Source organism: Saimiri boliviensis, chromosome 6 (assembly GCF_048565385.1).
Source record: "Saimiri boliviensis isolate mSaiBol1 chromosome 6, mSaiBol1.pri, whole genome shotgun sequence".
Taxonomy (NCBI): Eukaryota; Metazoa; Chordata; class Mammalia; order Primates; family Cebidae; genus Saimiri; species Saimiri boliviensis.
Window position 1 is genome coordinate 38,419,210 of NC_133454.1, and position 18,361 is coordinate 38,437,570.

At 40.3% G+C, this 18,361-nt stretch overlaps 2 protein-coding genes across 7 annotated transcripts in view; one reads left to right on the forward strand and one right to left on the reverse strand.

The window, feature by feature from the left end:
• BIRC2 (baculoviral IAP repeat containing 2) overlaps nucleotides 1-17,275 on the forward strand; it is a 40,564-nt gene extending 23,289 nt beyond the window's left edge. For 4 of the 6 annotated variants that reach the window (XM_003923776.4, XM_074400488.1, XM_074400489.1 and 1 more), the window contains one exon: nucleotides 101-17,275. In XM_003923776.4, the coding sequence (XP_003923825.1) occupies nucleotides 101-294 (194 nt within the window). In that variant the 3' untranslated portion in view covers nucleotides 295-17,275. The remainder of the gene's footprint in view (nucleotides 1-100) is intronic. The other 2 variants (XR_012518018.1, XR_012518019.1) reach the window with 2 other exon arrangements.
• Nucleotides 16,550-18,361, reverse strand: part of TMEM123 (transmembrane protein 123) — a 48,705-nt gene continuing 46,893 nt past the window's right edge. Inside the window, exon 5 of the mRNA XM_010334616.3 lies at nucleotides 16,550-17,531. Within this exon, the coding sequence (XP_010332918.1) occupies nucleotides 17,507-17,531 (25 nt within the window). The 3' untranslated portion in view covers nucleotides 16,550-17,506. The remainder of the gene's footprint in view (nucleotides 17,532-18,361) is intronic.

Here is an 18,361-nt window from a genome sequence, read left to right on the forward strand (position 1 = left end):
TAAAACAAAGATTTAAAACCAACATAAACTATTACCCTTATTTTTTTTTAATGGGAAATGAAGTGGAAACAGTTTCACTAAAGTTATTTTTTGTTACTAGGTCTGCCACTGGAAGAACAATTGAGGAGGTTGCAAGAAGAAAGAACTTGTAAAGTGTGTATGGACAAAGAAGTTTCTATTGTATTTATTCCTTGTGGTCATCTGGTAGTATGCCAGGAATGTGCCCCTTCTCTAAGAAAATGCCCTATTTGCAGGGGTATAATCAAGGGTACTGTTCGTACATTTCTCTCTTAAAGAAAAATAGGCTATATTTTAACCTGTATAAAAAAGTCTCAAATATTGTTGAACACTTGAAGCCATCTGAAACAAAAAGGGAATTATTAGTTTTTCAATTAGTAACATCATGTTTTAGTCTGCTTTGGTACTAATAATCTTGTTTCTAAAAAGATGGTATCATATTTAATCTGTTTATTTACAAGGAAAGATTTATGTTTGGTGAACTGTATTAGTATGTATGTGTGGACATAAGAGGAATTAAGGGAGTAATGTCACGGCTTGTTATATATCATTTCAGGAATTACTGGATTTGGTATTCTTTCAGAAAGCTTTGAATACTAAATTACAGTGTAGATTAAAATAACTGGAAACCAGGAACTCTGGAGTTCATCAGAGTTATGGTGCCAAATTGTCTTTGGTGCTTTTCACTTGTTTTAAAATAAGGATTTTTCTCTTATTTCTCCCCTTAGTTTGTGAGAAACATCTCAGTAAAGTGCTTTAAAACGATTGTGTTACCAGAATATTTTTTTGTCCTGATTTAAAAAGTAATTTTCATGTGTCTTCGTTGTACTCAAATGCCAGCTATTAAGTAAATAATTGCATTCATGAGAAATTATTAACAAATGTTTTAAAAATAATGTTATTTGGGAAATTTCTTTAGATGACAGTCTCTTGCTTTGTATGTTACAGATACAATGTTGGATGAAAAATGAATCCAACATTAATTTTGAAAAACTCTTAATAAATTAGATAAATAGTCATTGTTTTCAGACATTTGTGTAACTGCTTTGTTGCATAGGTGTTGATGGGGTGAGGAGGTGGCATACAGGCAATGAATGGTAAGTACCTCCTTTCTGGGTCCAGTCATAGTTGACCTTTCTTAGATTTGGCTCTGCGGCAGACTTCTGAAGCAGGTGGGTAAGGAGGTCTAATATTAAAAACTCTCAATTTTTCTTCTCACTTCACAACTCTTTTAGATTCCTTTAGAGAACACATGGGAAGAATGAGTGAGAATTTCTGTATCCTCCAGTCTCTTCTCTTGCTTTTGTTTCTATCCTGATATGCTGATGCATGTGAGTCCAAATGCATGTATACCTAGGTTCAAGACCTCATGAGAGAAATGCTCTCCCAGCCATTATAGAGGGAATATAAAGACGGAATTCTTTTTTCCCCAAATTCAGTTGACTCAGAACAATGTTAAAACATTGTTAACTTTTCTCTGCCTTTCATCCTGGCCTATGATTGCTGAAGGGATAATTAGCTCCCTCAAGGAATCAAACTAAAAGTTCTTCAGTGAGAACAACCCAGTATATCTAAGTCATAGGTCTAAACCCCCTTGTCACAGGATACTATTAAATCTTTTTAAAAACTCTTCTCTTTTTTTCTTTTTCTTTTGCTTTTAATAGCTGCTCTATTGAGGATCCCCTGTGTGTCAGATACAGTGCAAAATGCTTTAAACAATTGAGATGTGCTGTAGGTTCAGTTGTATTCCCCCCAAATTTATATGCTGAAGTCCTCAGTACCTTAGAATGTACCTGTATTTGGAAATAGGGCCTTTAAAGAGGCAGTTAAGGTAAAATGTTATTATATAGTTGACTGTTAATCAACATAATTGGTTTTCTAAGAAGAGATTAGGATACAAATGGACAGAGGGTGACTATGTGAAGATACCTGAGAAACAGGCCTCAGAAGAAACCAAACCTGCCAACACCTTGATCTTGGACTCCTAGCTTCCAGAACTGTAAGAAAATAAATTTCTGTTGTTTAAACAACTCAGCCATTGGTACTTCGTTAGGGCAGCCCTAACAAAGTAACACAGGCTGCCATTAATAGATACTTTAAAGCACATTGGCTTTGATCCTTTCAGCAATTTGCAAAGTAAGATTTGAACACAGATCTGCCTGACTCCTTAGCTTGTGTTTTTTGAACAAATTGTCCTAATAAGGTATATTGATATTTTTTTACATTACATGGGCTGCCATCTAGTATCACTATAATAACTTATGATTTGCCTTCTATTTATAAAAGAGTTGTCCTACTTGATTTTATTCAGCTAGTCAGTTTTAAGGACTTCTGTGTTTTTCATAGTAAAAATAATGCAAAAAATATAACTAAACACAATGTAATTTATACTTTGTCTGCTTGTCAAATTCTCACATGGATCTGGATTTGAGATTAAGGTTTTAGTCTCTTATCTTTTTTGCCCTCTTTTTTTTTTTTTTTTTTTTTTTTTTTGAGACGGAGTTTTGCTCTAGTTACCCAGGCTGGAGTGCAATGGCGCGATCTCGGCTCACCGCAACCTCCACCTCCTGGGCTCAGGCAATTCTCCTGCCTCAGCCTCCTGAGTAGCTGGGATTACAGGCACGTGCCACCATGCCCAGCTAATTTTTTGTATTTTTAGTAGAGACGGGGTTTCACCATGTTGACCAGGATGGTCTCGATCTCTTGATCTCGTGATCCGCCCGCCTCGGCCTCCCAAAGTGCTAGGATTACAAGCTTGAGCCACCGCGCCCGGCCTTTGCCCTCTTAATGATAATAATCAGTGTCCTAGTAGGCGCTCCTTATGTTGAGTAGACAGATGAATGTCAGATGCTTTGTTAGGTTTATTTATTGCCTTCCATAATCCTTAAAACCCTAGGAAACATGATACCTCCGTTTTACAATACAAATGTGGAAATTGAGGTACAGTGAAACCATGTAAATTGCTAGAGATAACAAGTGGTAGAGTGTGAATTGTAAACAGTGCAGGTGGAAGTGGCTCTATAACATTTACATTTAAAAAAAATCTCTTGCTAAACCGTACTTCAGGTTTGGTTTTGTTTTGTTTTGAGATGGAGTCTTGCTCTTGTTGCCCAGGCTGGAGTGCAATGATACGATCTTGCCTCACTGCAACCTCTGCCTCCAAGGTTCAAGCGATTCTCCTGCCTCAGCCTCCTGAGTAGCTGGGATTATAGGTGCCCGCTACCATGCCTGGCTAATTTGTATTTTTAGTAGAGATGGTGTTTCACCATGTTGGCCAGGCTGGTCTCGAACCCCTGGCCTCAGGTGATCCACCCATCTTGGCCTCCCAAAGTGCTGGGATTATACGTGTGAGCCACTGTGCCTAGCCTGTACTTCAGTTTTCTACTTAACTTGTGTTTGGATCTCTTTCTTCACTGTCTTAACCTACATGGGGGGAAATTATATGATTATTAGTTAGGTTTCTCATTTGTTTCCCACATTTTCTCTTAAAAGAGCTCAAGTACCAGAGCTGAATAGAGTTTACTCTTCTCAACACTAGCAATCTGAGAGATTTATTGTTTGTTGACTGCCATTCCATAAGTCAAAGGACAACTGATGGTCAGCTTTGAAGACACACCTAAATTTTTTATAGAGGTATAGCATTTCAATGAGTATCTCCTACTATATGTAAAAAACAAAAAACAAAAAAACGCTATCAGTGCATAGTAGCAGTTCTTTCAACCCTTTAGGGGCTCTGAAAAAAATTAAAAGTAGAACTAAGATGCTGGCTTGGTGCGGTGGCTCATCCCTGTAATCCCAGCACTTTGGGAGGCTGAGGCAGGCCAATCACGTGAGATCAGGAGTTTAAGACCTGGCCAACATGGTGAAACCCTGTCTCTACTAAAAATACAAAAATTAGCTCTAGGGCATAGTGGTGGGTGCCTATCATCTCAGTTACTCGAGAGGCTGAGGCAGGATAATTGTTTGAACGTGGGAGGTGGAGGTTGCAGCGAGCCAGGATTGCACCGCTGCACTCCAGCGTGGGTGACACAGTGAGACTCTGTCTAAAAAAACCCCAAAAACAGAGAAGACGCTATTTGCTCTTTTCACTGTGTCAACACTTGTAATGATTGGTGTAGACACAATTGCAGTCAGTGGACCAGCCTTTAAGAACCACTGGTGTGTGGTAAAACTGTTAGCCTCGTTTTTTTAAAAAACTGAATCTAAGAAGGATTGTATTGAGGGAGAACATTTAGTCCTATTTCTTGAGATTTTCTTTGACATAGAAGGAACCCTTTTTGCCCCTGCACTTAACATCTTGGTGCTTTTGGGAGAGAGAAATATGGGTATGTCCAGTAGCTCAATCCCATCTTTTTTCTTTCTCTTGGGGAGCCAGCTTGTCTGAAGAGAGTATACTCCGTTCTTCTGTGATGTTGGCATCACAGGGGCCTTTCTTAGTTTTTCAGTATTGCCAGTGACTGGTAAAGTTTATTTCCTTCTAGCATTCATATTAGGAAATCTGCATGTAAGCGTCATCCTCCAGATCTGTTATCGATGACAATGATGTTTTCATTGTTACGTGATGACTCCTTTTACCTTTTATTGGTTCTAAACTTGGGTAAAAGATGTTATTTATTGAGCCCCACAAGTCCATAATAGATTCTTTTGCCTACTTGGTCTGTTGGAATATATGTGATTATTCAGGGGAAGAAGGTTTAGATAGCTTAGTAGAAATACAAAGACTATGGTAATAATTGATCATTGTGCTAGGTCCTGTTATCTTTCCAGTATGGTGTCCAGATAGGCTTTAACCAGTGAGTGCTTGGAGCTTTTAAGCCTTAGCAGCTCTGATAATAAAGGATAATAGGTAGTTAAAGAGCCCTGAATTTCAAATCCAAAGACCTTGCCTCTAAGCCTAGTTCTACCATTTAATGAGGCTTTTGGCAAGTCCTTTACAACTCTTTCTGGTCCTCAGCTTTTCTGTGAGGATGAATTTCTGCCCTCTTTCTTCCTCACAGGGCTATAGTGGGGTCTAATGTACAGCTGCACATGATGTCTGTGTTCTTCATTAGTGGGCTATGCTAAAGACAGTGTCATGATCTGATTCCGAAGTAGCAAGCATCCTGTTTCATATCAGACCTGGATAGACTGAGTTATAGCATTGTGTTCCACTCAGTTTTTGTTTGTTTTGTTTTCAGGCCAGGAAAATACTCTAGAATATATGTTTGTTGTAAAAGTTTCAAACAAAATTAGTATATTAAGTAAAATGTTTGAGTTCCCTTTAATTTCCCCCCACTGCTACTTTCAGTCCCCTCCCTGGTAATCCCTGTCAAATTTCATATGTATTCAGTGTGTGGGGGTATGTATATACACACATCCCTACATACATGTGGTTATAGGAATGTTCTTAAGGTTACTTTTTCACTCAGTGGTAGGTCTTGAAGATCTTTAGTTTTCTATGTCAGTAAATAAGTGCCCAATTATTTTTCTATAAAAATAGAAGCCATAATTTCAGCTTTAAAGCTACATGGAAACTAAGAGATTTTCACTGTCCTATTTGATATATAAAATCTCTTTGTAGTATTTCTGACTAGTACATGTATAATCTCTGTTTGAAACAGAATTCATTACTTCTTGAGGAAACTTACCCATTTTGAGGCTACTTTGGTTGCTAATTTGTAGTATAGCACAATTCAGGATAATTGGAGAATATTTTACACACACAGGTGAAAAAATGGGATCAGGTCTAGAGATTAGTTGACACGTGAAGGCACAGAGGTGCAAAAGAACAAGCATTGCTAGAGAACAGGGAGTTGTCTTATGAATTAAAACATATGCTACGCTCGACATCCTCCCGACATCCAGCGCTTGTGTGTTCCTCTGCTCATGTGCCCCTCTCAACATCCAGCTGCCTTTTGTCTGCCTACTAGGGTCTCAGGGTATTTATAGGCACAGGATGAGACTGCGGCAGGCCAGCATGATCTTGGGAAATGCAACATTTGGGTGGGAAAACAAAAATACCTGTCCTCACCTAGGTCCATGGACACAGGCCCGAGGTTGGAGCCCCAGCCAGGGATCGCACCCTCCTCTACCCAGCACTTCCCTTCCCCACTTCCATATCATTTAAAGGGACCAAGCCCTTACCTTTCCAACACTTCCATAGTCAGCTTCCATATCAGATGGATGGGTATAGCTGCAGGAAAAGATCAGGAAGCTCAGTTCTTTTTGTTCACTATATAAATCTTCCAGGTCTTAATCTTAGATGTCCAACTCATTTTTCTCTTAAGATTTTTGTGAGATTGTCAGCTACTTATATCTGGAGATGTCTATTAAATTGGATTCTAACCTCTACTACGAACCCACTAATCTGTATGATCACACAATAGCAGAGTACGTAATAAAATGTTTGTATTTGTCAAATGTTTCATTTTAATATGCATTTTTTTGGTGTAAGTTGTCATTTTCTCTGCATTCTCATACATACCACTTGCAAGGATCAAAAATAAACATTTCTTTGAAGCATTTTCAGAGGGTATAATGAAAACTGTTTTGGCTGTAAATATTTAATGAAAATAGAGATTGTATATACCATATATTGATTCCTTGCATAGAACAGAAATTTAGTTTTCCTATGAAATTAAATGAATTTAATGAACTCATATGCAAAAGAATAATTTAATGAATTAAATGAATTTAAATGAAGCCATATGCGAAAAAAGCACGATTCTGCTGTATAAAGTTCTAAATTGGGCAATACCAACCTATGGTGTTAAAAGTCAGTTGTTACCTTTGGGAATAAGGAGGGAAGAATGGTTGGGAATATCAGGAGTACTTCTGGAGTACTGGTAATATTCTAGATTTTGACTTAGGTGGGGGTTAGGTTTGTTCACTTTGTGATACTTCACTGTGCTCTATAGACTTAAAAAAAAACTTTTAAAGTTGACAAAACTTACATATGATGTACACTATGTTTTGACATATGTATACCCTGTGGAATGGCTAAATGAATAAAATTAACATATGCATCACCTCATATTTATTTTTTTGTGGCCAGAATACTTAAAATCTACTCTCAGCAGTTTTCAAGTATAGAACATACTGTTATTAACTATAGTTACCACGATATTGAATAGATCTCTTGAATGTATTCTTCCTGCTGAAACTTTGTACCGTTTGACCAACATCTCCCAATCCCCACAGCCTCTGGTAACCATTACACTCTGCTTCTATGAGTTCAACTTTTTTAAGATTCCACATATTATAAGTGAGATCATACAGTATTTGACTTTCTGTGCCTGGCTTATTTCACTTAACATAATGCCCTCCAGGTTCATCCATGTTACCACAAATGACAGGGTTTCATGCACCTGAATAGCCAGCGGGTCAAAGAAATTAAAGAGGAGATTTAAAAATTTCTTGAAACAAAAGTGTAAACCCAATATACCAAAACATACAGTATGCAGCAAAAGCAGATCCAAAAGAAAAGTTTATAGCAATAATTGCCTATGTCAAAAAAAGAAAAATCTGCTATAAACCTATTACCTTAATCAACAGAGTAAAGAGACAATCTACAGAATGGGAAATAATATATGCAAACCATACGTACATCTGAAGAGGGGTTGATATCCAAAAATATATAAGGATCTGAAGCAATAGTAAGAAAACAAAGATACAGGTGAAGGACCTGAATAGACATCAAAGAGGACATATAAATGGTCAACAGATACGTGAAAATATGACAGGGTTTCATTCTTTTTCACATATTTCTGAATTTTCTAAAATTCCTTTGAGGTTTCTAGTTAGTTATATAACATTGTAGTTTGAAAGGCACTCCAGTCTCTTAAATTTATGAAGACTTGTTTTGTGGTCTAATACATCATCTCTCCTGCTGTACATTCTGTGTGTGCTTGAGAAGGATTTGTATTCTGCTGCTGTTGGATGGAATGTTCTGTATATGTCTTTTAGCTCTGTTTGGTTTAATGTGTATTGTTTGGGTCTAATATATCTTTACTGATTTTCTGTCTGGATGGTAAGTTCATTGTTGAAAGTGGGGTATTGAAGTCTTTTTCAGCTGTGTTCTTTATTTCTTCCTTCCGATCAGAAAGGAATGCTTTTTTTTTTCCTTCTTCACATATATTCTCCTCTGACTCTTGAAGAATATGGCTTTGAACTGCATGGGTCTGCTGATACACAGATTTTTGAAGTAAATACAGTTGAACCCCTGTATCAGCAGGTTTCACATCTGCAACCTGTATAAAAAATATGGTATTCGTGGAATGCAAAATCTGTATCTGCAGAGTTCTGCAGGGCTGATTATGGAACTTGAATATGTGTGTCTTTTGGTATCTGCCAGGGGGAACCAGTCCCTCAGGATACTGAGGTACGACCGTATTTAGGTGGTCTGATGTTGGGAGCATATATATTTACAGTTGTTACATCTTCCTGCAGAATTCACCCCTTTGTCATATACTTGTCTCTTTTTGCAGTTTTTGAATTAAACTCTGTTCTATTTGATAAAACTATAGCGTCTTCTGCATTCTTGGTTTCCATTTTCATGGCATATCTTTTTTCCATCCCTTCTTTTTTAAACCACGTGTGTCCTTGTAGGCAGCCTGTAGTTGGGTCTTGTTTTCCTTTATCCTTTCACTGCCCTGCATCTTTTTATATGATAGTATGTTCCTCTATTTTGTGTTGCTATAAAGCAGGCGTCCCCAAACTTTTTACACAGGGGGCCAGTTCACTGTCCCTCAGATGGTTGGAGGGCCGCCACATACTGTGCTCCTCTCACTGACCACCAATGAAAGAGGTGCCCCTTCCAGAAGTGCGGCAGGGGGCCAGATAAATGGCCTCAGGGGGCTACATGCGGCCTGCGGGGCTGTAGTTTGGGGACGCCTGCTATAAAGGAATACCTAAGACTGGGTAATTTATAAAGGAAGAAGGCTTAATTGGCTCACAGTTCTGCAGGCTATACAGGAAGCATGGTGCTAGTATCTGCTCAGCTTCTGGTGAGGGCTTCATGAAGCTTTTACTCATGGTAGAAGGTAAAGTCACATGTCACATGGTGAGAGGAAGATGGGGGAAGGTACCACAATCTTTTTAAAAACCTGATGTCATGTGAACTCTGAACAAGAACTCACTTGTCACCAAGGGGATAATGCTAAACCATCCATGAGAAATCCACCTCAATGACTCAAACACCTCCCACCAGGCCCCCACCTTCAATAATGGAGGTCACATTTCAACATGACATTTGGAGGGAACAAATACACAAACCATATCAGAGAATTTAACCCGTTTACATTCAAGGTAATTATTGATAAATAAGGACTCACTACTGCAATTTTGTTAATTGTTTTTGATTGTTCAGGAGACCATCTGTTTCTTCCTCTCCTGCTGTCTTCCTTTGTGATTAGATGATTTTCTGTAGTGGCTTGCTTCCATTCCTTACTGTTTACTTTTTTTTTTTTTTTTTTGAGACAGAGTCTCGCTCTGTAGCCCAAGCTGGAGTGCAGTGATGCGAGCTCAGCTCACTGCAACATCTGCCCGCATCCCGGTTCAAGCAATTCTCCTGCCTCAGCCTTCCAAGTAGCTGGGATGGATTACAGGTACACACCACCATGCCTGGCTAATTTTTGTACTTTTAGTAGAGACAGGGTTTCACAATGTTGGCCAGTCTGGTCTTGAACTCCTGACCTCGTGATCCACCCACCTCAGCCTCCCAAAATGCTGGGATTACAGGCATGAGCCACTACACCTGGCTCCTTACTGTTTACTTTTTGTGCATCTACTCTTGGCTTTTAGTTTGTGGTTACCATGAGGCTTATGTATAACAGGATATTTCAGACTGTTAATTTTTGTTGCATTAAAAAAAACTGTATACTTTTACTCTGTGCTCCCTATGTTTTTGATGTCACGATTTGTATATTTTTATGTCATATATCCTTTAGCAAATTATTGTAGCCGTTATTTTTTAAAGTTGTGTCTATTTTTTTTTTTTTTTTTTGAGACATAGTCTCGCTCTGTTGCCCAGGCTGGGGTGCAGTGGCACGATTATCAGCTCACTGCAACCTCTGCCTCCCAGGTTCAAGCCATTCTCCCTGCCTCAGCCTCCTGAGTAGCTGGGATTACAGGTGCACACCACCATACCTAGCTAATGTTTGTATTTTTAATAGAGACGGGGTTTTACCACATTGGCCAGGCTGGTCTCGAATTCCTGACCTCGGGTGATCTGCCCACTTTGGCCTCCCAAAGTGCTGGGATGACACGTGTGAGCCACTGTGCCTGCCCTAAAGTTTTGGCTTTTAACTTTCATACTAATGATATAAGTTGATTTGCAAACCACCATTATGGTGTTAGAGTATTCTGAGTTGACTATGTACTTACTTTTTAACCAATGGATTTTATATTCATGTTTTCCTGTTAATAATATAGCATCCTTTTCTTTCAGCTTGAAGAATTTCCTTAACATTTCTTACAAGGCAGGTTTAGCGGGGATGAACTGTTACAGCTTTTATTTGAGAGTCTTTATCTCACCTTCATTCCTGAATTAGAGCATTGCAAGGTAAGTGCATAGTCCACTTCTCTTTGTTTTTAGGGGGCCAAAGCTCTGAATTAATTTACCAATAGCCTTAATGTAGTGGTTTTCTCAAATGCTGGTTGTTTTTAGCTTGTAGTAGTGGTGTACTGTGTGTGTGAGCAGGCTTACTGTCTCCTGCAGAGAGGGGAGGTGGAGGTGTTGGAGGTTCATCTTGTTCTCCAGAGCTGTGTACTGTCCACAGGGATTACATAGGGTTGTGCAGTTCGCTCTACTGGCCAGTAGGTGGTGATTGCGGGCAAGAGCGGGCCAAGCACTGTCCAAGGGGGTCAGTAGAAGTGATGGGCCATGGAGGTTGACCTCCCAACCAGTAGCTCACGCTTGCAGGCACAAGGTGGTGTAAAATTGCGATGGTGTAAAATTTTTACTTGGCCTTTGTTAATTAGGAGAGGTATCAGAGTTCCTAGGCAATGAGTGGACCCGTGGGGTTCCCAGTGGTCCCCATCCCAGCTCTACTGCCAAGGTGGCTGGCAAGGTTCTAGGGTCAGCTTCTAGGCCATTGGGGATCTCTTCCAGAGAGGCTGCAGGTGCCTCTCCTGTGCCACAGAGCCCATTCAGGGGAATTGGAACAGTCCAGCGTTTTCACTGCACCACATTGCAGTGGGACCCACCCTGCTTTCACACTCCTGAGCTGGCAGTTCTACAGCATCTAGCTATCAGCAGCAGGACAGAATGGTTAGGCTAGTCCCAAGCCAACTACATTCAGATTGCCTAGCCACAGGCCATGTGACTCCATGGGGGCAGAAACCATGGTTATTAGGCCATATCCTTCCTCTTGGTCTAGTCTCGTGGAGGGAGGGCCACCATGCTCCTCTGCCACTGCATGATGATCCCACACCATGCTCTTCTCTGTGTTCTGATAGTGGGGGCTCCTACCTGCTTGAGATCAGATCATAAGTCTCCATGCTCCTGGTTGGTGTACTTGAGTCCTGGGGAACCAGTACCAAGCCAGCACTTGGGCTCAAGCACCAGCTGTGATAGGGAGCAGATTGCCCCCAGGCTGCCAACAAAACACTCAGATGGGGTCTAGTGGACTACACTAGGGGTCAGGTTTGCCCACCTCTGTCCCTTCCTTTCCCAACAAGCCATGGGAATGGCCAGGCAGGCAGTCTTGGGAGGGATGAGCAGGCATGGGGGATGCTCAGATGTAGCCTTTATGGCACATAAGAGTGAGAATGCCTGGACCCTGCTCACTGCCTGGCCTGGCAGACAGCAGCAACTGCAGCAGCTTAGGGTAGGACATAGAGTCTTGGGGATTAGTGCCCAGAGTCACACTTTGCTGAAGTTGTCCAGCACGTGGATGCCTTTGTGGTTCTATGCAAGTTCAAGGGACCTCTGTGTGGTCACCAGGTAGTTCCTTAGCTCCCTCTGCCAGGTCTGTGGGGTCGTGGAACTCTTCTGTAGGAATCCTTCTTGACACTGGGTCTGGCATGCCAGCCTACTTGAGGTGGCAATGGAACTGATACCTGATTAGTGACACCCACAGAGCAGCATGTGTAAGGGGACTATAGCTCTGGGGTGGTAATGGCATTGGTGCCCAGGGCACAGACACCCTGCTGACAGTTGCTAATGGTATGTGAAGTATGGGAGTTGTGAAACAGGAAGGGACAAGAGCACAAGTGTGCACACAGCTACAATGGCTTTAGGACTGGGGCAAGGCCTAGCCCTTTATGATGACTGAGCTGGTCTCCAGAGTGTAAACACAGAGAAACCTTGGCTCTAGGCCCGGTGCAGTGGCTCACGCCTATAATCCCAGCACTTTGGGAGGCTGAGGCAGGCAGATCACCTGAGGTCAGGAGTTCAAGACCAGCCTAACATGGAGGAAACCCTGTGTCTACTAAAAATACCAAAATTAGCCAGGCGTGGTGGCACATGCCTGTAATCCCAGTTATTCGGGAGGCAGGAGAATCGATTGAACCCGGGAGGCGGAGGTTGCGGTGAGCTGAGATCGCACCATTGCACTCCAGCCTGGGCAACAAGAGTGAAACTGTCTCAAAAAGAAAAAGAAAATGAAACCTTGGCTCTGGGGCCCAGGGTGCAAACTCCCTTACTATGGCAGTGGCTTTACTCTTTGCAGCATAGGTGTGCACAGCCCAGCCTTGGAGTCAGGGTCTGGAGCATGGGCTCTCAGTGACAGCTGAGTTGGTGTTTGGAGTGTGGACATGCAGAGATCTTGGCTCTGACTTGCAAACTAGCTTTCTCTGACCATGGCTGTTGGTTACCTTAGTGGCAAAAGAAGGTGGTATCCTCTGCAGAGTGTCACATGGCTGATGATAGCCCCTGCCTTCCTTCTTAGCTGTCTCCTGATGTCTCAGGAATTCTGATCTCATAAACAACTCTTTATATATATACTCTGTTTAAATTCCCCACTAGGTTGTTGCATTCTTTAATGGGCCCCTGAGGCCGGGTGCAATAGCTCACACCTGTAATCCTAGCAGTTTGGGAGACTGAGGCAGGAGGATCGCTTGAGCTCAGTAGTTCAAGACCAGCCCAGGGCAACATAGTGTGGCCCCTTTTCTACTGAGAGACAAAAACAAAACCACCAGACTGGGCGCGGTGGCTCAAGCCTGTAATCCCAGCACTTTGGGAGGCCGCGGTGGGTGGATCACGAGGTCAAGAGATCGAGACCATCCTGGTCAACATGGTGAAACCCCGTCTCTACGAAAAATACAAAAAATTAGCTGGGCATGGTGGCACGTGCCTGTAATCCCAGCTACTCAGGAGGCTGAGGCAGGAGAATTGCCTGAACCCAGGAGGCGGAGGTTGTGGTGAGCCGAGATCGCGCCATTGCACTCCAGCCTGGGTAACAAGAGCGAAACTCTGTCTCAAAAAAAAACAAAAACAAAAACAAAACCACCAAAAACTTAGCCAAGCATGGTGGCACCTGAGTCCCAGCTACTTGGGAGTCTGAGGTGGGAGGATCACCTCAGACTCAGGTGATCCTCCCACCAGGAGTTTGAGGCTGCAATGAGCTTCACACCACTGCACTCCAGCCTGGGCGACAGAGAGACCCTGCTGTTCATTAATTCAGACATAATATATGTATCTTAAAAGACAATTGCCCTTGAGCCCTCCAGGACTATTTTGGTTTGTGGATAGCTGTCTATTTCTTTTGACGGGGCATGAAGGCTAGTGCCTCCTACTCCACCATTTTGGTGATGTCAGTTGCCAAAATATGTACTTGTGATTTGTGCATTTTTGGGTAGGTATAATTTTTAAAGAAGTGATTAACTGTAAGTTAGGAGGCTCTTTTTACCCCCTAGAACAGCCATGATGTTTATTACATCCACTCTCATACATACGGACTAAAACCAAGACACACACTCACACCTCAAGTTGTTGGGGGAGTAAACTGTGCCCACTGTGAAGCCATAGTAAGGCAAGGAGGAAGGCAGAGTTGTGAACAAATATCCAAAGAGGGTACTTTTTTTTCCTTGGGTATCAGCAAATTGGCTTCATCAGGATTAGTAAGACTTTTTAAAAGCGCTTGTGCAAGACAGTATCCTAAATACTTAACATGAAGTGTCTCACACAATCCTCATACAGTAACCCTGTGCAGTAAATACTGTACCATCCACATTTTACAGATGACATGGAGGATAAGACGAGTAATTTATCCAAGGTCATACAGCTAGTATGTGGTAGAGCAAGCATTTAATCCCAAGCAATCTGACATCAGAGCTTGCCTATAGGACGGCACTTAAAATTTTTTTTGGCTGGGCGTGGTGGCTCACACCTGTAATCCCAGCACTTTGGGAGACTGAAGCAGGTGGATCACCTGAGGTCAGGGGTTCGAGACTGGCCTGGCCAACATGGTAACACCTCAACTGTACTAGAAGTACAAAAGTATTAGCTGGGTATGATGGTAGGCACCTGTAACCCCAGCTACTAGGGAGGCCAGGGCAGAAGAATCAGTTGAACCCAGGAGGCGGAGGTTAAAGTGAGCAGAGATCATGCCATCGTACTCCAGCCTGGGCAATAAGAGCAAAACTCAGTCTCAAAAAAAAAAAAAAAATTTATTTTCTTAAGGCATCATTTTACCTTGGTTGTCTTAATATTTAAATCCATTCTCAGATATAAATTATATCTAGTTTTGTTTCTGAGATAGAGTCTCACTCTGTCACCCAGGCTGAAGGGCAGTGGTGTGATCTCAGCTCACTACAACATCCATCTCCTGAGTTCAAGCGACTCTCCTTCCTTATAGCCTTCTGAGTAGCTGGGATTACAGGAACACGCCCAAGAATTTGCATTTTCTAAGTTTCCAGGTAGTGCTGTTGCTCCTTACCCAGACAACCACACTTACAATCTGCCTTTTTATTTTGGGAGTTTTCTGTTTATCTTGAGTTTAATGAAATGAAACAAAACCACACACTTAAAACTTTTAGATGGAGAACAATTTTATTCTAAAAATAGATCTTGGTGACAATGAAATACCAAAAGCTGGTCATTATAATAAAAATAATAGTTTAATGTTTTTTCCTGAAAATACAAAATTATCATTATAATATACTGCCAACTCTTGTTTATCTGTATTTGAATTATTCCTTTAATGGATTATTCAAGGAAATTTTAAGATTATAGACTGGCTTCTGCCTAGTAGACAGACATACATCTGGATTGTTTTGATCTTCAAATAAATACATTCTCAAGGAATGCAAGCAAAATTGAGCATTTTCTTAAGTAAACATAATTAGGAAGGTAAGTTTACGTGCTTAGGAAATATGGTACAAAGCAAAATATTGTTTTGCCTAATCACTTCCTTCAATTTTTATAGATAACAACAAAAAAAACCCTGCATTGAAAAGTACTGGTATTTGAAAGTAACAAATTATACTACTTATATACAGAGAAAAGACATAACTGAACTATTTGAAACCAAAAAATGACTTAGTACTTAAAAAGTGGTTTTTCTATCTTCAAAGTGCTAAAGAAACAAGTATTCAAGAAGAAACTTCAGGTCAGTCCACAAAGTTCTGACTGACTTGAAGTAGTGAAATACCAGGAATGCAGTGGACAAATTTAAAAGGCCTTTCATTAGTATAAAGTATATCTTAACTACATTTTGCAAAGAAATGAAGCAATGGTTGCATAACCAGTCAGGGTCAAGTTAGCAACATAACAACTCAGCCATCAGCCTACATTTCTTTTCAAACTAATCTAAATGGATTTTTCAAAAAATTTCTTCCATACTCTACACATTACATACAACTAGTCATATCCATATTTTGGGTATTTTTTTCTGTATTTATCAGATTATTGGTTATAATGCACAGCAAGTAGAAACAATCCATTTCAAAATTCTTATTATCTAGCATTCTCTGCAAAGCAAAAACTGACCACAACAGTTTTATTTCATTCCTATTAAATGTAGGCACATGTTCATTAGGATATCTGAGCTGTTTCTGGGACCTTCAGAAACTGGTGTGATTTACTTTGGCCCTCTAAGATAGAAATGCAATCTTAGTATTTACTGTGTCTACATACCTCTCTTGCTAAAACTTGACCCTGAGTTTTGAGTGCTGGAATATAAACTATAAAACTGAAAACACTCCAAAATACATTGGTTAATATTGGTGTCTCTGCAATACTGTGCTTTTTCTCTCATTAACATAATGCATCTAAAAGTACCTCTCCTTCAGCATGGACTAAGAGGAGGGATCTGAAGGAATATCCCAATCAGGAAGCAGAAAATGTTCTGTCTAAAAATTGCTCTCAAAAATTCCTAAGAATTTATTCAAAAATGTTGGTGTTTCAGTATAAAAATGTCATTTCCCCAAATCTCTGAGTAAAACTGACAGTGCATGAAAAAAAAATACAGCATTTTCATCCTGCAAGTTTAGTAGTCTAGGGAAGTCCCACAATCCTTGTCTTAATAAACACAGCATTAATCTATAGTTATGACTACTATCAACTTCTAAATGTTATTTTGAAAATCATACAAGGGGTTCTTTTTCTTAAAGTTAGGTGTGTTTACACTCCATTAAAAATTTCTAGAAAGCAGCTCTACAGTTCTTAAAATATTCATGAAATATAAAAATTAAATGAACAAAGTAACTTCCAGTGGTGATAATATTCTTACAGTAGCAAATAATCTAACTTCTAGGAGTTTTTCCCTATAATGCCAAGATTATTTAATAGTAACTAAGTCTTTAAAACATTATCATGTTTAAACACTGTGGTTTACCTAAATTACACAGAGAACAAAAATTACATCAACATTGAAAGCTCAAAAGAAGTTATTAATAAAAATATATGCTCTTCAATGCTCCAATGGATCTCTAAAAGGGCTAGGCATAGGTATTATTTTGGGTGCTATTTGAAAATTTTCTTTTTCTTGGTGTATTTTGTTTCCAGACCAACTACTACAGTTTAAAGCACAAAAAATGCTGATGTTTTTCTTAAATTATGCTTCAGATCTGATTTACTTGATTGTATAATTTCTATTGTGTAGCATTAGTAATTAGGATATATCCAGCTCCGAAAAGCACTGAAGTTCTTTGTGTGAGCTACAAAGATACTCAAAATCCTGAGTGCTGTGACAAATTCCTTATTTGTATGCCCAGATGGCATTCTTTCTTTCAGTGATGACGTCTTTCAATTACTGGTCATACATGACCAATGCCACCAAAAAAAAAAAAAAAAAAAAAAAAAGATAGGACTTGTCTTATTATGAACTTGCTAAAAGTGAATATAAAACATTGCATTAACTCTCTATAAGCTCTAGATGTTTATTACAAAACCCAAACCCTTGTTACCTTGAAGAATCTTTACATATTTACGTAATACACTGTACATTTTATGCATGGCCTCTTTATGCTATTTTCAAGAAGAGAATATTGTTTTAAACTATTAATAAACCCAAATTAATTGATAGGGCTGCATCGATCTGTCTTCCTTCCTTGGTCCATGATTTCCTTAAATGATGGCGTCATGTTCATCTCTGTAATATATTAAAAGTTATAATTACTTTGTTTTGTATTGTTGTCAAAACCACTTATGTTCATATTTGTTAGTAAAGTAACATTAGGACGATTTCAAGCTTCACAACCAAAATTGTCATTGTTCTGTGTAAAGTTCCGTAAGTATCCAGTATACTGTAATGGTTAAGGATCTGGGGGTTAATGGCATGGGGAACCACCATCTTGTCTTGCTGCCATCGGAGTCACAGACATGGCTTCTGTTTATAAATCCTTATTAAATATTTCTTTCTAGCTGGGCACAGTGGCTCACGCTTATAATCCCAGCACTCTAGGAGGTCAGAATGGAGGATCATTTGAGCCCAAAAGTTTGAGACCAGCCTAGGCAAAATAGTGAGACCGCCATCTCTACAAAAACTTTAAAAATTAGCCTGGTGTGGCACTGCATGCCTGTAGTCCCAGCTATTCAGCAGGCTGAGATGACAGGATCACTTGAGCCCTGGAGGCTGAGGTTGCAGTGACCCAGGATTGTACTACTGCACTCCTGCCTGGGTGACAGAGCCAGACCAGGTTTCAAAGAAACAAAAAAGTTTCTGAGAAACTGGGTATGTCAGCCTCTTTTCCTTTGGCCTCTTAGCTTCCTCAGACTTTAAGGGTGGGTTTACCCAGACCTGCCCACGGCAAAGCACTTTTTTTTTTTTTTTTTGAGACAGAGTTTCGCTCTTGTTACCCAGGCTGGAGTGCAATGGCGCGATCTCGGCTCACTGCAACCTCCGCCTCCTGGGTTCAGGCAATTCTCCTGCCTCAGCCTCCTGAGTAGCTGGGATTACAGGCACGAGCCACCATGCCCAGC